Source organism: Centrocercus urophasianus, unplaced genomic scaffold, assembly GCF_019232065.1.
Source record: "Centrocercus urophasianus isolate 14NV4802_14NV808 unplaced genomic scaffold, USGS_Curo_1.0 seq_17, whole genome shotgun sequence".
NCBI classification, from domain to species: Eukaryota; Metazoa; Chordata; class Aves; order Galliformes; family Phasianidae; genus Centrocercus; species Centrocercus urophasianus.
Window position 1 is genome coordinate 29,779,089 of NW_024884722.1, and position 20,918 is coordinate 29,800,006.

The 20,918-nt window shown below is 40.3% G+C and overlaps 1 protein-coding gene across 1 annotated transcript in view; it reads right to left on the reverse strand.

Moving 5' to 3' along the window:
- CHAT (choline O-acetyltransferase) overlaps nucleotides 1–20,918 on the reverse strand; it is a 30,870-nt gene that overhangs the window by 7,687 nt on the left and 2,265 nt on the right. Inside the window, exons 2-11 of the mRNA XM_042818682.1 lie at nucleotides 20,048–20,239; nucleotides 17,540–17,658; nucleotides 16,036–16,089; nucleotides 13,035–13,215; nucleotides 11,912–12,089; nucleotides 5,381–5,550; nucleotides 4,635–4,735; nucleotides 4,322–4,450; nucleotides 3,046–3,168; nucleotides 1,484–1,625 (exon numbers count right to left, since the gene is read on the reverse strand). Coding sequence (XP_042674616.1) covers nucleotides 1,484–1,625; nucleotides 3,046–3,168; nucleotides 4,322–4,450; nucleotides 4,635–4,735; nucleotides 5,381–5,550; nucleotides 11,912–12,089; nucleotides 13,035–13,215; nucleotides 16,036–16,089; nucleotides 17,540–17,658; nucleotides 20,048–20,239 — 1,389 coding nt within the window. The remainder of the gene's footprint in view (nucleotides 1–1,483; nucleotides 1,626–3,045; nucleotides 3,169–4,321; nucleotides 4,451–4,634; nucleotides 4,736–5,380; nucleotides 5,551–11,911; nucleotides 12,090–13,034; nucleotides 13,216–16,035; nucleotides 16,090–17,539; nucleotides 17,659–20,047; nucleotides 20,240–20,918) is intronic.

Consider the following 20,918-nt stretch of genomic DNA (forward strand, 5'->3'; position numbering starts at 1 on the left):
GTTTTGGAGCAAGGATGTTGGAAAGAGGTTGTTGGAGAGAACAAGGATCTGGCAAAAACATAGCAGGAGCAGACTGGCTCCTTCTAGGAGTGTAGACGTGCTGGGGTTGCAGCTGGGCACCCAAATGTCGAGGGAAGTGTTTAAAGTTGGCAGCAGCTTCTGATGGAGTACCAGAAAGAGCTGTGTTGTGGGCAGCCAGACAGGACACTGATAACAAATCAGCCTTTTCTTGCCTATTACATGATGGTCACTATTATGTGTAATAGCATGGTCACGTTCTGCCCTGAATTACTCACTCAGCAGAGGAAATTACCTCTGCTCTCCTTTAAGCTGTTGTTATAACGTGGAAACTGTTCAAGTCGTCTTCATCAATAGCTAGATTCTAGATATAGGAACCAGAAGGAAATTGAAAAAGCCATGGAACGGTGACTACTTCTCTGGACAATTTTCCCCTCATCCTCCAGGGTGTTAGAGCTTGGTTTACATTGTTTCAGTAATTTATGCTTAATCTACAGCCCAGCAATGTTTCTACTGATGCCATGCTAGATATTGCAGAACAGCTAGATTGGTTTTTTCTCTGCAAAATAGTTTAGGCTGTGGCTGCTTGTTCCATCCAAACAGCCACCTGGAAATTCCCTGTACAGCAGTAAAGGGCAATGAGTGGAAGTGGCACACAGCGAGATGCTGAGGGAGGCTCTGCAGGGATGATGGGCACAGAGCTGTTCAGGCAGCTATAGTTTCAGCTCTGTCAGCTGCACCTCTATGCACAGCCATCTAACGTACAGAGTACTCATGCTCCTGGAAAACAGATGGTAGCACCTCAAAGAAAGGTAACAATTTTTATTTTTGCAGAGTGATGTCAGGACAGTTTGGAGCGCTGTTTTATTATGCTTTTTTTTTTTTTTATCATGAAAGCTTTTCCATTGTGAGAGTTCAGCCCTCCTGGAGATCCCAGAATATTATGTGTATGTGGCAGAAATGTGACTTCAAAATCAAAAAGATGAGCTACAACATATCCACTGGAATGAAAACATGTGAATTATTCCACACTGCACATTGTGACCTGCCACCGAGCTATCTGCTGCTGCAGGGGAGCAGCCAGACATTTCTCCTGGAGTCATACTATGATGGCCATGAGGTTTCCATGTTTAGCCTAGACATTTGGACGTGGTGATGGATCATTTGGATGGCAATATTAATAATATTAATAATATTAATAATATTAACAATAATTATATCAGATGTTTTGTTTGTTTCAGTGTCATGTCTAGGCCTTTGAATCCTTTGTATGCTCAGCTAAATAAATAAACATTCAGATTAACGGTTGGTTTGCACAAAGAGCAAAATCCTGTGAGAGCAGTTGCTCTGTGCTATTCTTTTATGTTCTCAGCTAACAGTTAAAATGTGAGAGATTGGGAATCACAAATGTATTTACTTGCTTAGGGTTTTGTTAGGGAAAGCAGAAGGAGCCAGACCAACATACCGACAGAGCTGGCTTGTCATCAATCATTGCTTTCACAAAAGCAAATGCTTCTGACGTAGCAGACCTAATATTATCAACTCTGCCCTCATCAAATCGGCGTATGGAAGCACTTTCATAAGTAGGGACAAGCCTCCTGTGGCACCTGAGAGAACAAAGTAAAAAAAATCCAAGGAAAAATTATTTTCAAGGCATCATAAAGATTAAAAGAAACACGGGCTTCGTAAATTTTATTGTTACAGGCATGATTTAATATTTTATATAGTATTCATCTTAGTGCTGATAGAATTGTATAAGAAACTTAAAAAAGATGAATGCTCACTCCTCTCTAATATGAGGAGCTGCATACAGCTGTTCATGTTTTAGTTATGCATTGCCAGTAAAAAAAAATTACTTGCTGTGTGAAAGCAAAGCTAGTAAAACTAAAATCTATGGAAACATCTCAAGGAATGTTTTATTTGTACTGCATCATAAAATAATTGTCTAATTAATCACAGGAGTGAAATACGCTTTATTTACAAACTCAGTGCGACAGTGAGGAAAGCAATAGGAGAAAAGCACATTTTTTTGAGACTGAGCTGGGATGAAAACCTGCATTGCAAATAGAACACGGGTTGTTGTTTATTTTGGAGCCAGGTGTGGAGTTACCATGCCTTGCTTCAGGAGACCTACTGTGCTTTACATACTTCTTGTTGAGTCAGGAGTTTCAGTTATAAAGTTTGTTGTTGTTGTTGTTTCTTTCATTTGTAAATATGTGAAATTTAAATTGTAGCTCAGATCCAGATGAAAATCTTGGACCAGGCCGTTGCTGGAGTTCAGTTAATGGAATATGGAGAATGGGTGTTTAACAAATGTTTATAGATACACAAAATGTGTTAGGCATCTGTTCATTTTGGCTATGCAAAGACCGCTTCAGGATTTAATTTGACATGATAAATAATTATTTGTGTAATAGGCTGTTCTGCAGGAAGCCATGCAACCAATCTCTAGCCTGGCGTGTTAGCTGTTCTGACAATGTGGAAAGCAGATTTTAACTTTGATACCATGGAAATTGGAAGATATTATCAAATCTTGGGATGCCTCTGGAGAAGGAAGTAGAAGTAGTTACTGCTTTGTGTAGGAACTCTGATCTGAAATTCTGTTGTAGTGTTATTTTCCTGTGGACACTTAACCCCTTGCATATATATGCAATGAGCTCTGAGTTATTGCCACGTTTCCTTCCAAGCTATCCACAATGGCAAGGAGGTGGTTCTAACATAGGGACTTAGACTTCATTCCTGCCTCTGTCTTCCAATCCCTGCTACATCTTCTTGCCTCTTTCTCTGTGCCTAAGACAACTGTAGGGATGTTGAAGGAGAGGTGGGGTGACAGGGAAGGGAGCATGAAATGGAATGAAAGAAAGGAGAACTCTGTCTCAGAACTGCATGGTAATTTCTGTTCTACCATTGTTAGGCAAGATTATTCATTTCCATGCAGGAGGCATTTTTTGGCTACTGAGAAAATAGTGAACACCCTGAATAAACAACTGTGAGTTCTCTTGTTCTTATGGTTTGAATTAACCTTACCTGTAAAATGCCAGCTGCAGTGCTACTTGAATGTAGGCATCTGGGCTCGTCTTCTGTTTCTTAATAAACTCCTTTCCATAATTCACAAATTTGTAGGCAATAAAGTCCAGATTTTTTACTATCCTGGAAAACAAGCAGAGGCAGTTAACGGGGGGAGATGCAAGACTCGTGTTCCATTTCACACTGTAGTTAAAGCCTGGAGAACAGTTCCTGCTGTACCCACAGAGGTGAGAGGGCTCCTGCTCTGCAGGCAGTCCTGGCCTTTGGTAATTTATTCCTAGCGGTCACAGTTATTCATATGAGTTCTAGACTGGGCTTGTAATCTGCAGCCTTAATGTGAAACTGCGGTGCTCAAGTCCTTTTGTTCATGTTTTAAATGGTTTTAAACTAAGATGGGGAGGTTTAGGTTAGATATTAGGAGGAAGTCTTTCACACAGAGGGTGGTGACACACTGGAACAGGTTGCCCAAGGAGGTTGTGGATGCCCCATCCCTGGAGGCATTCAGGGCAAGGCTGGAATCGGCTCTGGGCAGCCTGGTCTGGTAGTTGATGACCCTGCACATAGCAGGTTGAAATTAGGTGATCACTGTGGTCCTTTTCAACCCAGGCCATTCTATGACTCGTGATTTTATGTCTGCTCCCTAGGTTAATTCTCTACAAGGATTCCATTTCAGCAAGCATGCTGAAATGGACGCTTCTGGTCTAAATGATTTGAAAAAAAGTCTCTCCTTGCCCTTTCTCCCCTGCCCCAGATCATGCAAATCTCTTACAGTTTGGAAAGACCATCGGAAGAATTAACCTTTGTAGGAGCAACACGTGTATTTGTTGGATGTGAACAAATAACATTATTGAATTCAAATTGCTTATTCAAATCAGTTGTAGTCTACTGTCCCACATATATATATATATATTCCCATTGCCTTGGCCACTGTTTTGTCAGGTCAAACCCATAAAATACACCCATATAAATAGAGGACCTGTATTATTTGCATCCTGTGCAAATGGGACTCTTTTTTTCTTTTTTTTTTTTTTTTCCTCTTGGTGTTTATCTTCCCTAATATTTACATGACAGGAGAATGATAGTGCAATTCCAGAATACCATGAAGTAGCCCCTGCCTGTAAGGGTGCTGTCCTGCAAGGAGATGCTATGTGTGCTTGTGCTGGGTATTTCAGGGAAGAGGAAGAGGAGCAGGGAGAGAAAAACCATTCTTGAACAAACCATGTTGGATAGTTTCCAGCTTGCAGACATTGCTGAAAAAGTGAGGAATGTGTCCTACCTTTGGAGTTTTTCTGCTGATGATGCCAAGTGTGCCTGAATTTCAGGGGAGCATTTCCATCTTAATCTCCGTGGAGCAGGAAGCTCACTTACTGAATCGGCTCGGAGTAATTTCTTGGTGCTTTCTTTCCTATTAGTACGTGAGGAAGAAATGGCATTAAGGTCACGGTAACAGTCTGCTTGTCAAATGTGGCTTTTTTAGTGGGTAATTTACTAGTAGGACTTAGTGGCTCTTTGCTCCAGGGGAAATCGCAGCTGTTGGAAACTTCCTGGGGCTAGAGCAAGAACAGTACTTGTACTAAAAGGGGACTCACATGTGCTTGAGCAGGTGTTCTGTGCACTGCACCAGTACGATGCCATCAAAAGGGGAATGTTCACACACGGTGCCACAGACTCCATCTCTTCCTACCACAAACTGCAAGACATGTGATGAACAAATCATGCTGGGGGTATGTTACCAACAGCAACCTAAAAAGTGATGTTGTCATTCTTCTGTGGTTTTCTTATTGCTCACACCAGGTACTTCCTTGACTTGCAGATGCTTATAGTGTGAGACCGTCTTGTTCTGTGAATGATATTGTGCTGGATCCCTTTCATGCTGAACTGAGTCTCATAAAAATGTGAACTTCAGTAAAATCCCTTGGAATCTGGAAATTGGATTTATCATCTGCTTTATGGTAAAGAAAACCCCAGTTGCCAAAAAAAACCCCAGCACAACAGCGTAAGGTTCTGCTTCATTTGAAAGCAATGCAACATTTTACCCAGGAGTTCTCCTTGGGATACATTTTATTAAAAATGTCATATCAAATGAGCAAGCTTGTTCTTACTTGATAGCTTTCTCATAGCCTGCTTTGCTACCCTCCTTCCTCTTTACCTGTTTTGTGGTCCTTCCTTCATTTCCCTCTCATTTCCCTCTCCCTCTGCTCTCTGCCCCAGCCTTGCCTTATTGGATGCTGACATCACTTCCAGCTCTTCCCTATGTGCTTCCAAGTGTTCCCTTCCACAGAGATGACTGGAGATCTTCACCGTGTGCAATATCATAGTACTGTAAGGTTTTTACCTGCATAGGTTTGTCGTACCAACGATTGGCACCATTTTTATGGTAGCCTCCTCCATGTAGCAGTTGCAACGCCATGTTTGTGTCGTTGAGTTCCACCCCGCTTGGGCTGTCCAGGCACACCAGGCAAATACATCGTTCAATCATGTCAAGAGAGTCGCGATTAGTGGAGTCTAGGGATAAAAGAGCAAAACGTTCACCTATTCTTACCTGTAGTGCAGGACTGGCCAGGAACCTTGCAGGCTTGGGCAGTATTAATGATCTGACCTGACTGCTGCTCTGATCAGCAGCGTATAAACTCGGTGCAAGGAAACATTACATCAAGACGTTAATTCATGTTTTAAATTGTTTCTGTGACTCTTTCATGCGATTCAATAATATTCACTTTCTTTTTCTGCCTCTAGTTTTCTGAATTTCTCATTTGCTGTAAGCAAAGGAAGGTTACTTGATCTGTACATAACAGTGAGAGAGAGGAAAGGTGCAAAATGGAGAGTTTCAAGTGCTTGTGCCACACTGCTCTGCTATGGAGCAGTAGGACCCATGCTGTTTTCGTGCTGTTTTCATGTTAAAACTTTTTTCAGGACAAGGAACAGTACAGAATGCTGCTGTTGCATTTAAAACCTTCTGTTTCCTGTCATTGATGTTTTATTTTTGCAAAGTAAATAATCTCTGGATTGAGTATGTTGCCATTATCACATGGGAAAAGAAACATCCATCAATCAGGCTGTGAGATTTAATTTTTGGTCATAGTACTGTTCAAATTGCATGTTGCTACCTTTCACTTCCCCTCTATCAGTTGAGTGCTTCTGAATAATATACTACTTTTCTAACTTCTTCTGTTTCTTTTTCTTGTCCTATCTCACTTGCTTCTATGGGTAGAGCAATTTCAAAATGTACGTATGTTTAGGTTTTGCAAATATGGAAAGCATGTTTCAAAACAAGAAAAAAATGTACCTTTGGAAATGAGTGATGTTGGTTAGTGAGGAGCTGGAAAGAAATATGTGCTTGATATCCTCCAGGGTCAGATGCAGTATAGTGGAAAAGAGCACAAATGTGAGAAAAGGAAAGATAAGAGATAGCAGTGCTCTGAAGGAAGAAGAGGGCTGTGACCTCTTACAGGTTATGGAAAGATGATATCTGTTGGTCTAACTTATGGGGTACGTGGGTAGCCTGAACTTTCTGCACCAGATGCTGGTGGTCTGTCTCCCCACATCACATAGAACACTGATGCTTCTGTGAATTGTCTTCAAAGGCATTCAGAAGACTGATATGTCTCCCTGTGCTCTTGGCCATAAAGTTCTTTTAGTATATGACACTTACTGGGCTGAGAGTAATTGTGTTTATTCCACTGATGCTCTGAGTCCACAGATGCAAAGACTGAGAAGATCTGCATGAATGGAAGTTGCACTGTGTATCTTAGCTGCTGGTATTTGTGGACAGGCACCTAGAGGAAAATCTGGGTGGTGATTTACAAACTGCTCACAATTTGATCAGTGTCTCGCTTTCTGTTATCTGATGACTTTATAGATAGTGCATTGTGGCTGCTGCCCACACTTCATTGACAGACACAAAGCCCTTTTTCTGACATATGACTTCAGGGTAGCTTGACTCTAGGTATTAGAGTGAATAAAATTCAGATCAGATCTGTTAAAAGCAGAAAAGTAGTGAAAAGATGTTCTTTCAAGAAAAAATATACTCAGAGAATGGATCAAACACAGACAAAATTATCACATAGAGCAGACAATGAACTGCACAAGAACTCATGAACCATGACTTGGGATGCAAAATAAATATTTCAGAAAGAGTTGAATCCGAAGACCATACAATAGCTTGAGTAGAAGGGACCAGAGTAACACCTGAACCCCTGGAAGACATTTCTTTTCTTTGGTTCTTTCTAATGCACATAACTGACTTGGCCAATCAGCTTTTGCTTTGTTGGGGTTTTGGGATTAAAAAGGGGGAAAAAAAAAAAAAAAAAAAAAAAAGGAGAAGATCTGGATCAAATTCAGATGTGATACTCAAAGTATAGCAGCCCCTATTGCTGTATGAATTCACGTCCTCTGCTTTGAAGGTTAGTTTGGGTTTGTTCTGCAGTCTGAGTGCAGTAAAAACACTCACTGTGTTTGTAAAACAACAGTTGCTGGGATCATTAGGAAGGCTGCTTCAAAAGTAATGTCTCTTCCTCTTCTATATTGACTCACGGCATCAGAGGTGGATGTTGGTGGGATGGCAGTACAGGTTGAACCTTCCCATCAGTATTCCATTATGTGCTGTTGCTGTGTGACAGATGGCAGCAGAGGGGCATTCTGACAGAATGGCGTCCGACATGGAAGTGTGTATGAAGCTAAGGTGTGGAATTGAATTCATCCACGTGGAAAAAGATGGCAGTCATTGACATTCATCGATGCTTTCTGAGCATTTACAGGGACCTAACAGGGGATGTGAGTACAGTGAGGCCATGGGCTCATGTGTTTCAGCAGTGGCAACTGTGATGTGAAAGATGGGTCCTGGATGGCCATGCAGATTTTTCAGCAGGCTCTTGCTCATTGCTGGCAAAAAAACATAGCTAATGCTGCTGACTATGGTGAAAATAGTGTTTTGTAGCTGAGAATTTGCTCCATTAGACAGCATTATTTTTCTCTTTGTTTCTATGAAATAAATAGGGGGCATTACTTTCAGAGCAACCTGTGCACTGCTCCTTCGAAACCTTCTTAGAAGACCTATCCTCTGCTAATGGGTTTATGCAGATCCATGTATATGTCCCCTTTATAAGCTCTGCAAGTTCAAGTATTCATTCCTGAGTGGCCCTGTCTTTCCTTGCCCAGTGCAGAACCATTGCAATTGTGCTGTAATATTCACTACTGAAGAACCTGGGTTTTTTTTTCAGCTGCTTAACTAAGTTGGTTAATTTCATCACTGAAATGAATAGTTTGACAAATGCCAAGTAATCCAGAAACAACATAGCAAGTTTCACTAGTTTTGTTGTTTGTTTTTTTTTTTTTGCTTTTTTTTCCCCTTACAATGATGATGGATTGCAAACATTATTTAGCTGCAAGTGTGAAGGTATTCACTGTTTTACCTGAAAGTGTGCCCTGAAAATAAATTATTAGGTGTTTACCTGGGCTTTCATTAAAATACAGGAATCTTCCTTTCTCCTGTTTTAAATATATATATATATATATATGTTTAAATATATACAGGATATACATACATAAGGATGTATATATATATATATATGAAGAGAAAAAAGCCTGAAGATGAAACCTGTATCACATTACAAGCTTAGACAGTGAAAAACAAATAACACTACGTTTAAAAATCTCATTTTGTTTTGCTTTCTGCACAGTGAAATTGCCTCACAGAATTACTGTCTGTGTAGACAACTTTTCAGTTCCAAGTAACAGAGAAACTAGCATGGATTAATACAGTGGTGAAAAATCACTACTCTTTTTGGCTTTGGATTTACTCTGTTGAATTCACTGACTCACAAAATTGAGTTCACTGACTGCAAGTTTGGTATTTGTTATAACAACTAGTAATTTTATTGTCTTGCTAGAAGTACATTGTAATCAAAGGATGAGTTATTTGATGTGAGTGCAAGGCAGTAAAAAGAGATAAAATGGTAGGTGTGAAATGGAAAGAGTGTCCTCGCTATATAAGTGAAAGGAAGATGCCTGTTGTCTTTTAACCTAGGCTAAACATGTACAGTGAGTGGAAATCAGAAACAAGAAATGGACATGAGAATAAAATGAGCAGGCATATGATGAAGGTAAAATGTTTATGATCTAAAGAAAGCGAGGTTATTTGTTGTTGTGCTTTTTTTTTTTTTAATGCTTCCATTTTCTAAGGCTCTGACTACAGGCTTGTTGCAGCTGGTGATATTTCATTGGAATACTTCTGTGGAATTCAGTGGTTACAACTTTAATGATGATTACCATCCAAAATAGAGCTTAGGTATTCATCTTATGTATCTATTGATTAGAATACAAATCAACCTCTAGAGAGACCACAACTAGCTGGAAATCCTCTGTTCTTTAAAAATACATGAAATGAATTTCACAGAATGGCTTGAATCAAAGAATGGCTTAGGTTGTAAAGGACCTCAAGGATCATCAGCTCCAACCGCCATTTCTGCCATGAAGAATCCCTGTGATATAGGATTTTAGGATATGTAATGTTTTGTGAAGAAATTGGACACTGACTTCAGTTCCACATTAATTCACACTACTGATGACGTGTCAGCACTCATGATCTCAGAGAAACTACGACCCTGAAGAAATATTCTCTGGTTAGAAAGAACATTCAGAAGAGAATTCTGAATTGTACAATCAGTTTTTTCCTTTACGTCATTCACAGTATCTGTATATCAAAACATTTAAATATTGAACTGAGTAGGAGAAGAAAAGAGAGGAGGTAGTTTTGAGTTTTAATGCTGTTTGTTCAAAATTATGACTATCATCTTTAAGGGCAGCAGATGCTAATGCAGATAGAGGGGCTGGCTTTTACTTGGGTAACACTTTCTTGTGTCATCAGGAGCTGGACTCCACCAGGAAAATGCATGCAAATCTGAATTTGCACATACAGTGGCAGGAGCAGAATGGTGACTGCATGGTTTTCAGCTCTTCAAGGAGTAAGATGTGGGGAAGCGCACCAACAGGGGCTGGAGTTTTTGAAGGTTCATCTTCTAGCCTTGGCTAACATTCTAAGTTACTTGCTGTGTAGCTCCCCTGTGATGTTGACTTAACCACACCATGTCTGCCATTTTGGGATATTTCTTTCAGATAAATTGGACCTTTTTATTCTGCTTATTATTTGGGAAGTACAACAAGCAAATGTTTTGCTGAATGGGCGAACAGAGAAGTGTGGAACTCCTGATAGTGAGAGCTCTGCTAGCAGGAGGTTTGACAACAACAGCAGCTAAACAGTTAGACAGAGTCTGGCTGTGCAGAATTAATGGGCTCAAAAGAAAATGACGATCTCAGAGAATTAAATGATTGCTAAGCATTTTGGAGGAATAATGTCCAGTGCCAATCCAAAGAGGTGAGATTCTTGGACGCAAATGCATTTTAGCTCTGATGAATTATGTCAAAATTTGCAGCTCTGAATATCTAATTTCCCTGTTCACAGAATGGGTCTCATCGCTTTAACAAAGATTAGACAGAAGCTGCCTCTGAGTCAACTGTCTAACAAGGCAATATTTCTGAGCTTTCTTCATTGTGAGTGCACACACACTAGAATTCATCAGCACTAACATTCATGTGCGTAGGGAGTGACCTCCACTGTGAATTGCTCCGGGTTGGGAGCTTGTTATTTTACTAGGAAAAAAAAGTCATAATATTTTCTCCATTACCTTTCTTTAAGCTACTGTGATGCAAACTGACATTCAGCTTAGGAGAGCACTATGGGATATAAGATCTGTGTTTCCCATGTGGATTCTAGGAAGGGCAAAGAATCTTCTGGTTTATATATTCTGGTATCATTCATCAGTGAGAATTTTAATAACCTCTCACCATTTCTAGGCTTTGTAGCCTTACAGAAGAATTACTGTTATATCTGGTGTCTACTGTTAAGCTGTAATGTCTACTGTTAATCTATGAGTAGGTGTATATAGTTCTATAGATAACATCTATCTTACATCATTGTAAGAACAGGAAACTGGGAACAAGAAAAGGGAAGGTCTTCTTGAGATGATTAAAAAAAACTATTTTGAGAATATTGGCAGCTCTCGTATATTCCAGGGTATTGGTGAAATAGAAAACTTTCCAACAGCATTGCTAAATTGGGGGTAAAGGTTTAAAATTTTTCACAGAAGAGATGAATACCAAAGTCACAAAAAATAGCAAAAATACAGCATTTATGTCACTTGGCCTCAAGGTGAAATTTATAATATGCAAAGCAATAGAAGTGACTGATGCCATTGTTTATTTTCATGTTTCAAAGGCCAGCATCTAGGACAGCTAATTGTTGCCTATTGTTGGAAGAGAGAGGTAACTAGTCACAGAAAATGACTGTTGTCACCTCTCTTAGATATTGACTTAAGATTTGAGTAAATGAGTCTTGATAATTTCTTTCTCCAATGACCAAAGAGAGTGCACAGCTAGATTCAATAATTGCTCCACTTTTACATGCCTTTGTTAGAAAAGATAAAATATTTCTAAGAGTTGCCAAAAGCTAAGAGGGTACATCATTCCTATTGGTATGTAATGGATATGAAGAAAGAGACAAATCACAAAATCAGATGTAATGCAATTTATGTGATGAAGAACAGAGAATGAGGCGAGCACTGCTTACATGGAGTAATACTTAAAGGTACACAGCCATAAGGTCAAACCGTATCTGCTGCTTTCCTTGTAACGTCCATCTGAATGATTACAAGTATTCAGATTCCTCCTGCCAGACAAATTCAGCAGTGAGGCTGCACATTCAGTCTTATATTTGCTGTAAGGTTCACTCCCAGCAAAGAAAGGCAATGATGGTGAGGAGGAAGAGGAGCAAGAAGATGAAGAAGAGAAAGCTGGGATTGCTGCTGCTAACCTTTCATAAGGATCGTCCTGGCCTCTGCCCACTCTGTTCTTCCATCAGTCGTCAGCAAGCCGATTGGAGGCAGCATTTCCTCTTCATTCTCTGCCATTTTGGCTATCTTTCGTAACTGAGTGAAAAGATCTCCCTCACTGAGACGACGGAAGTTAATGACAACATCCAAAACAAAAAACTGCAAAAAAAGAAGTCAGAAGAACAGTCACAGGTGAGTTGGACCATTACTTGTCTGGCATTTTGCCTTCACTGCGTGTCCTTGATGTGCTGAAGTCTGCCTAGAGAGCCAGGCCTGAGGACCACAGAGAACAAAAACATTACTTCTCAGCACTGCTGGGCTTTGACAACAATGGTTGTAGGGGACTTGCACGATTGTGTTGGACTCAAAACATTTGCTATATGAATAAACTAAAAAGCACCTGAGGAGATAAAACCACAAAGCACGTAAATAATTTGCATAATATTATTTGTTTAAAATGAACCTAGAGAACTTCCTATTGAGGTGAAGAGCAGGACTTCCTGGGAAAGGGGCTTGCTAAGATCTAGCCCTTTATTCAAAGGGGGGCTGCAGGCAAAGTATGCTCCAGCATTACACATTGGCTGAGTTATATGGTACTCTGCCCAGGCCATGTACTCTGCAGCCAGAGGGGATTTACTGGTTGGGACAGACTCACTCTAATGCTTTAATATTTCTGCCTGCTCCTCTGCTAACTTCTGCAGGCATAGATTAGTCCCCCCTGCAAGAGCAGGTGGTATGTATGTCATGCATTGTGTGCCAAGACTTGACTGTCAAAAGAAGAACATTTCCAGCAAATGCATTCTAATAAGATTTTCTTCCTCTGTGGTTTCTTCTCTGTTTAATAAACATTTTTGTTTCAGTGAAAAAGCAAATGAATTCTGCCACATTCCTCTTTTCTGCATCATTGTGCTTGGAACATAATGTGGGACAAAAATGCTGCAGAAGCATCTTTTGGAAACATTGACAGTGAGTCTTTGGTAAGAAGAGAGCTCATACATAGCACGCTAATTGTGTTTCTGAACAGTAATTAGATCAAACTCTTCTTGAGTGAATTTAAAGAAAGTAAGAAAAATAGAAAGGTATTATAAGAGAACACCCATTTACCTGATTGTTACAAGCAACAATGATGTGCTCTGGTTCTGGCATTACACAGCTTTTCTGGGCCACAAGGGTGTCTTTGGTATGTCCTGGAAGACGATAGGAAGAAAAGAGTCCATAGTATTGCTTCATACAGAGAGGCTGACCAGACAGCTGTCCACGAGCAAAATCAACAGGTAAAGCATGGCTGGAGAGAGAGAAGGAGGAAAACAAAGCCAGAGAAAAAGAGGGGAGAGGGGGGAGAGAGAGAGACAGAAAGGAAAAGAAATCTAATCTGTCCTTTGTTCTGTTACAATTAGATCAGGTATAACACAAATTGAATAATAAAATGAGATTACAGTATAAGGGAAATAGATGAATTCCTATACTAAAGTTAAATATATCATTCCTGGCAGCCTCATGCATATTCATTAGGCAGTTGCATTATCATCTAGTTCAAATGGAAAAAAAAAAAAAGCACATCAGGAGCAGCTTTGCAATGGAAGCCTCCCAAGAAGGGACCCCAGAAACTTGCCCAGACAGAAGCCAGCAGCAACAGAACAGCTGGAAAAAATGTAGCACCTTAAAAAGTAAAGTACTGATGAAATTCAGTGCAAGTGGCAGCAGCCCTGCACTGAGCATGTGAGAGAAGGTGTACCTTCAGACCCTAGGTCTGCACCTGGTGAACAGAAATGACTGGGGCAATGCAGAAGTCACATCTGTTTTCCAGAGAGCGCCACTTATGTGCTAATCATTACTCACATCTGTGGGGAAATAAATGCTGAAAACGCCATTCCCTCTTTAATGGAAAGTATGTGGAAACCACACTTCCTAAAAGGCTTCTTTAGTGGCAAGAAAAAAAAAGTGTTATCACAATTATGGCTATGGATTGTAAAATATTTCACTGACACTGCATCAAGAAATAATGGTGCTGCCACTCAGGAGAGGTTGCAGAAACCACAGGGGGAAGAAGATGCTGTGATGTAGAGGTTTTCCCTCAGCAAGAAGACAAAGCTTCAGGCCTGCCAGAGAGGGACCAGAGCAAAGCATTCAAGGCCAAGCTGGATGTGGCTCTGAGCAGCCTGCTCTGGTGGTTGATGACCCTGCACGTAGCAGGAGGTTGAAACCAGATGGTCATTGTGGTCCTTTTCAGCCTAGGCCATTCTATAATTCCATGATTCTATGAAAGCAGCACATGAGGAGGGTTATGGTCAAGCAGCTAGTGCAGTGTAACATCTTATGCTATTTTATCTTGTTTGACAGCCTTTTTTAGAACTTTTGCAGTTCTAAACCAGGGATATGCATTTCAGTTCCTGGCTGTTGAAGTCTCTGTATCACTTAACTTCCTTGAACAGCTGCTTAACATTTTTTCTTTCTCATCAGAAAAACAGGTTTGTTAGTATTTCACTTCTCCCACATTCTGTATAATGCAGAAATCTCCTATTTAACACACTATTTAGCACGAGTACTGAAGAGATTTAAAAAGCATCTATGATGCTCACAAATAATGAATTAGTGTGGTAGATTTAGATTAGACAATCTGTATTTGCAGCAGCTAAGAAAGGGATTATTGACATTGACTGATGAGGCTGAAAAACCTTATACTGATTTAGATGTCTAAGATCTTATGACTGTCTTATGGGAGCAAGTTAGGCTTGCTTTGAAAGACTTTATCCTGGCAATTGCATGGAATATCTGCACTGTTAAAACTAAACACCTGGGTTTGGGATTGTGTGCTTCTACATGTAGGATGACCCAAGAGAAGATAGAGGTAGACTCACTGGTGTAAGTCCTTAACAGCAAGGAGGAGCTAAAAATGTTACAAGTATGGTGTCCTCATAATCTTACAGAAGGGCTGAAGAGCAACTGCTACTAACAACATGAGGGATACTCCACTGAGAACTTAAATGATTATCGATCTAAGGGAAGCAAATCTGATAGCAGGAGTCTTTGGCTCTTGTGCAGTATGACCTGAATAATCAGAATGTAGATCATTCTTTGGTTGAGCAAAGTGGCTTCTTATCACAGACGCTGTTATATAAAGATGCAGTGAAGTACATTAATATGCAATAGTACCTCATCACACATCTGCAGTGGTCTGTGTGGTTTCATTGCATACCTTGGACAAAACCACATCTTAGATAAGTACTTCTTCCATACTTTCTGAGCAGTTGTTAGACTTCTGAAGTGAAAAATCAAGCAACCCTTTCACCTTCTTTTTCTTTTTTCTGGTTCATACAAGATACGGATTTTGTTTTCCTCATCTAAATAAGCATTGGTTATAGAATACCATGTTGGCCTGTTGTATTTCCAGTCAGGAAAATGATCCCTTCTCCACTTACAAGGCAGTGTCTGTTGTCCTTGGCTCTCTACTACTTCTGCTCTTCAGTAGGCAGTGAACTTGGAACACGCTAAGTGAGGTTGAAAAACGTAACATGTTGTCACAAGCTGCTCTGAGCTACCTCATGACTTAAAATATAATGGATTTTCATCCTGTGTTTATACACAGAAAGCATCAATAGAATATGGAACTTTTAAATTTTTGTCACATACTGAAGCAAACAGTCTGTGGTGAGGCTTCTTTTTTCTGGTGAAATGTGTTATTTCTTTTATTTTGAGGGTGATGAGAGGGGCTGATGTTCTGAACGGGAGGTTCATACATAGCAGGTATGGCATTCTAGCAGGTGGTCAGTATTGGGGAGGGTGTGCAGGCTGTATTACTGCTCTGCTGCTGCTCCTTGGGAGCACACCCCTCCTGGTGTGTACTCACTAGTTCTGTTAGACAGGTTGTCTGTGCCCTTTAGGCTGTGCTGCGCAAGCGATGACTGCCAAGTGTCAAAAAGCATCCTTCCCCAAGCAGTAATAAAGCAGAAAGACATAAAGAATCCCTGAAGCAGCCATGCCAGAGCCCCAGCCCTTCCAAATGTTGGTGAGGTGTGATGCAGCCTGGCTTTGGGCATGTTAGAGCACCCTTGAATCAGAAGCCCTGTAGATAGTCCAACAGCAGCTCCCCTTCCAAGCTACTTACCTGTCTAGTAAAGCTTTATAGTCTTGCACACCCGAAATAAGATTGGCAGCAAACCTGCAAGTAACAGATAGAATTGCCATCAGTCTTTTGTCGTTCAGTGACACTGGACGGTTTCTGAGGGACAGAGGAGAGCCTGAATGATTGATGACACAGCATAAGGAAGAAAGTCCTCTGGCTTGGCAATAGAAGCCCGTTGCCTACGGCCAAAACCTAAATGAATTAATGTCAAGAGAAATATGAAATCCTAGAGATGGTCCCTTCAAATGGTTAAATTACCAGAGTAGCAAGCCTGGAAGCATTTATTTAGAGAATGGGAACAGAGGCTGAATATCTAATAGAATCCTTAATGTGGGTTTCGATATCTATACTCATAAGCTGTCCAATTTATTAGAGTACTTCCTTTCCTAAGGAGATATTCTTTCTACGGTGCTGTAGACATGTGTATTATTTCCTGACACTGCTGTTTGTGCTGTGTGAAAGGGCAGCTCTGAGAAAAATATTTCCTCATTAAAACACGTGCATTAGAAAATGCAAAACAGAAGTTTTTAGAAAGCTGCGTGCACAATAAATTTGGTCAGTAATGAATGGAAGCATTTATAGTTGTGTTTAAAGTAAAGAGATACACTGGCTGTCTTTGCAAAATGTGAAAATAACAAATCGTCTTCAGGGTGCTGGCTGTTTTATAATAGCATAAATTCACAAGCAGTTAATTCTTTAAGTAATGAGCAGCTTGAGAGTGCTAAAAGCAAAGAGGAACACTGTGCTATATGAAAATGGATTTGATCTGGTTTAGTGTGTAAAAGGAGAAAATGTTTCGGTAAAAGCTGAAAAATGGAACTGTGTTCTATGGGTGCCTGGAGAGGTATATTTTGTGCTTGGCTACTTGTCTACCTTTTCCCTTTGGAAATGACTGTAATTTCCCATAACAGTTCAAAGGAGAAAAGACAACTCAGGAAAGATGGGCTGGAGAGAAGCCATGCTGCTGGGGAGGAATGACTTCTGAACTCTTGTTCTTAGATCTCCTGTCTTTCTGGCACCCTTTTGGGCACCTGGCAGAGACAACTTAACGTGAGAGTTTCAATTTGCAAGGTGGGTAGGTATTGTAGTGATGGCTTGTTACAGATTGCTTTCCTTTATACGTGTCAGAAATTAGTATTTCTTGTTCCTATCAGGAAAAGGTTTACTTGAATTATACAATGAAACACCTTGCAAGTATTTCTTTAAAAAGATGATAAATGCTATGCCTTTTTTTCCTCCTTCTTCTTTCTTTTTTTTTTTTTTTTTTTTTTTTTTTTTTAATTTTTATTTTTTCCAGGCAATAAACATAACAGTAATGACACATTTATTTCTGGATCTCAGTATGAGTAAATCCAGTTCTCCTGGGAAATCATTTAGTGGTTACAGCCCTTATTTTTTTAAATGAAAGTTGATTGTCCTTTTGCAAAAGCTGTGTATTTTAAATACTCATTCATTTAGCAAAAATTGCAAAGTCTTAGTGCATTACCTTAGCTGGTCATTTACATCTTTGAAATTCTGACGAGCAAAGATAATTGCTGGGCTGGAGTTGACTGGAAGAGCCAACCGGTTGTTGAGGTACATGTCATCCAGCCAGTAGTTAAACACCTGAGGGAGGGAAAGAGACACACAGCCTTAGAAGGAAAGAGACGTGCAGCCTTAAAGCTAGCAGTGAGCTGTAGAGAGGCAGTCAGGGTGGGGGTGCTTGGTGCCCCCAGTGTCAGGCATGGGATCTGATTAATGGAGCCACTGAGCATTTTCAGCCTGGGCTCTGTGACCTCAGCTCAGCTGAAATCAGCCGCAATTCTATAATCCTATTTTTCAATCAATGGCAATTTACAGTGTGTTCCATTAAAGAGCAAATGAGCCCCTTATTGTGGTGGTTTAGGTATGTTGTTTGCTTCTCTCTACAGGAAAAATGTATTTGAGTACGACACTATAACTCCTGAATAGCGACTGGGATAAATTTAAGAGGCAGGCAGAATTTTACTTGATGGAAGCATTCATCCAAGTTTGTCAGTAATGTTTGTCAGTAATACCCAGATGCTCTGTTGTTAGCTATCAGAGAGCATCCTGATGCAGGACGGAGTTGAGAAAAGAATTTTGGTGAGCCTAATGGCTCGGCCCTGCAGATACTGGCATGTGAACAGGGCCTCTGGAGGATTCCCTCTGTGTCCGTTGACACAAATGCAAATTACTGATGCTTGATCCAGACAGACATACATTTCAAACAATTTTTATTAAAAACAGATGTATGTTTACAGCCTGCCTTTATGTTTGAAAAGGGTTTAAAGAACCATTGTTTGGAAAATGGAGGATTTCCTAAAGAAAAAGATGAAATGGTCTGTCAGAGTATTTTGCATACAGTAACTATACATAACAATGAAATTATGCAAAAATAATTACAGATGCATGCATCAGTTGGAAAAGTTTTCCTCTGAGATATTTCATTGCTGTTAGAACAGATGCTTCCCCCACAGTCTCTGGAGCCTTCAGGAGAGAACAGACTAGAGCTGTACTCCTGGCAAGTTACATTGCAAGTGAAAGTGCTTTTAGATTATCTTAAGAATCAGATATTTAATTTTAATAAGCAGTATTTAAGGTTGAGATGTTTCAGAAAATACTTATACATCTTCCTTCGGTAAGTTTTATGCTGTAGGTGGTTAAATAACCAGTTTTCTCTTGGTGTTAACAGGAATGCCATTTAACAAATTGTTAAGTTAGCTGTGAAAACTACGAAGTTCTGTGATCCAAATAAGAATATGAAATTGGACTATATTTGGTGAAGCCCTCAGATTGTGGAAACAGCTAGAATAGATATTAAGCAGTGCTTTTAAACTAAAAGCACTGCCAGCACTGTAGCCTTTACTTCTGACAGAAACAGTTTGTCAGGTTTTCTAGGGGTAACACAGCAGATGAGCTTAGGGAAAAAAACACTTCACTGATGCGGTAGCAAGTCTGCAAGATATCACGAAATCCGTGAAACCACTGAGTGTTTTTTCCTTGCTGGGATGGAAGGACTTCAATACAGAGGTTGTCTTTCTATATATTCTTACATGGCAAATGCAAGCAGGACAAACCGTAATTTTGTGGAATGATGGAATCTATGGCTTGTTTAATTTGCCTGTCTTGCAAAGAAGAGACCTAGACTTTCTTGAAGGCTGAGGTCTTGGCCTTGCCTATGTGCTACATATAAGTATGTGTGTGTACATTTTACAAGGAAAATACTTCAGAGTAACTACATATAGTACGCTGTGACAATGAATGTCAAACAACAGTCTTACTTAAAAGGGTAATTCCTATCCTAAAGTATTGCATTCTGGAATGGTTTGACCGCAGTGGGCTATGGCTAGATGGACTCAGGTGTTTTTTATACAGCCCTACAGAGTTCATTTTTCATATGACTAAAAAACTGAATCTTGTTATTGGGCAGAAAAGCTAGCAACATCCAAAAAGGATGTAATGTAGTGCTTAGGTTAGATATTAGGAGGCAGTTTTTCACCCAGAGAGTGGTGACACATTGGAACAAGTTGCCCAAGGAGGCTGTGGATGCCCCATCCCTGGAGGCATTCAAGGCCAGGCTGGATGTGGCTCTGGGCAGCCTGGTCTGGTGGCTGGCGACCCTGCACACAGCAGGGGGTTGGAACTGGATGAGCATTGTGGTCCTTCTCAACTTAGGCCATCCTATGATTCTGCAGGACTTATGTCCTACACTGTCACATGAATTCTGAGACTCATTAATTCTCAATTAATTATCTCAACAAACTGTTGACCTGAAAATGTAACAAATGTAATGGTGTGGATTTTGTCATTGCTTGCAAACCTTAGCCTAATATGTCTGAAATATTCATTCCCTTTGGTAGAATCAGATGGGATCCCTGTTTTGCAGAGACCTGTTAAAAGAAAGCAGTTATCACATACACAACATCATACAACATCACAAATGGTTTGTAAACTTCAAATACAGCAATTATTTCTCTAATCTGCGTTTGCTTACCCAGTTTGTTGTCTTTTCCCTTCTTTCCTCGAGGATTAGCTGCAAGGATTCCCCAAGGCCTCCTGCAACTCCAAACTGCTCCACAACACTCTTGGTCTTTCTAAATTGCTCTTCTGGCACCAAGTGTTTCATGCACCGTAGGTACATCTGTAAGGTCTGTTGTAGTGGTGGGACTGGAAGTTTAGGCACTGCCTGAGCATTACAAAAAAATCAAACTAGTAAGTAATTGTACTTGTTCCTAAACTGTCCTGTTTTGTTCTTGTCTAGATAGGCAAAGTGAATATTAAATACACTGCTGTGGTGGGTTGGCCCCAGCCAGTTGCTTGCTCCCTTCAACTAAGTGGTAGAGGGAGATAACAAGAAGACCAGAAGTTAGAAAACTCTTGGGTCAAAACAAGGACAGCTTATTAAGTGGAGAAAAGAAGGGAAAAAACAGATGCAGGCAATCACTCACTACCTCCCACAAGTTGACTGACGCCCATACAGTCTCCAAAGCAATAGCTATCTGCTCTCAAACTGCTGTGCATGACGCTGCGTGTAATAGAATGCAGTGCAAACTCCCTTTAGTCAGTTTGGGTCAGCTATCCCTGCTAAGTCCTTCCTTCCCAGCATCTTGCCTACCTGCAGCCTACTTGCTGAGGAGAAGTGGGAAAAAAAGGAAAGCTTTGATGCTGTGCAACTACTGCTCAGCAATAGCCTAAAATAATGGTGTGTTACCAGCAGTTACTTACAAAATTATGAATTATGGCACCATATGAACCCTTATGGAGAAAATTAACTCCATCCCAGCCAGATCTGGCACAACAGTGTTTTTGCAGTAGTGTATGATTTAGACTGGCCTCTGATTTAGGATCTGCCAAGTCAGGCCAGT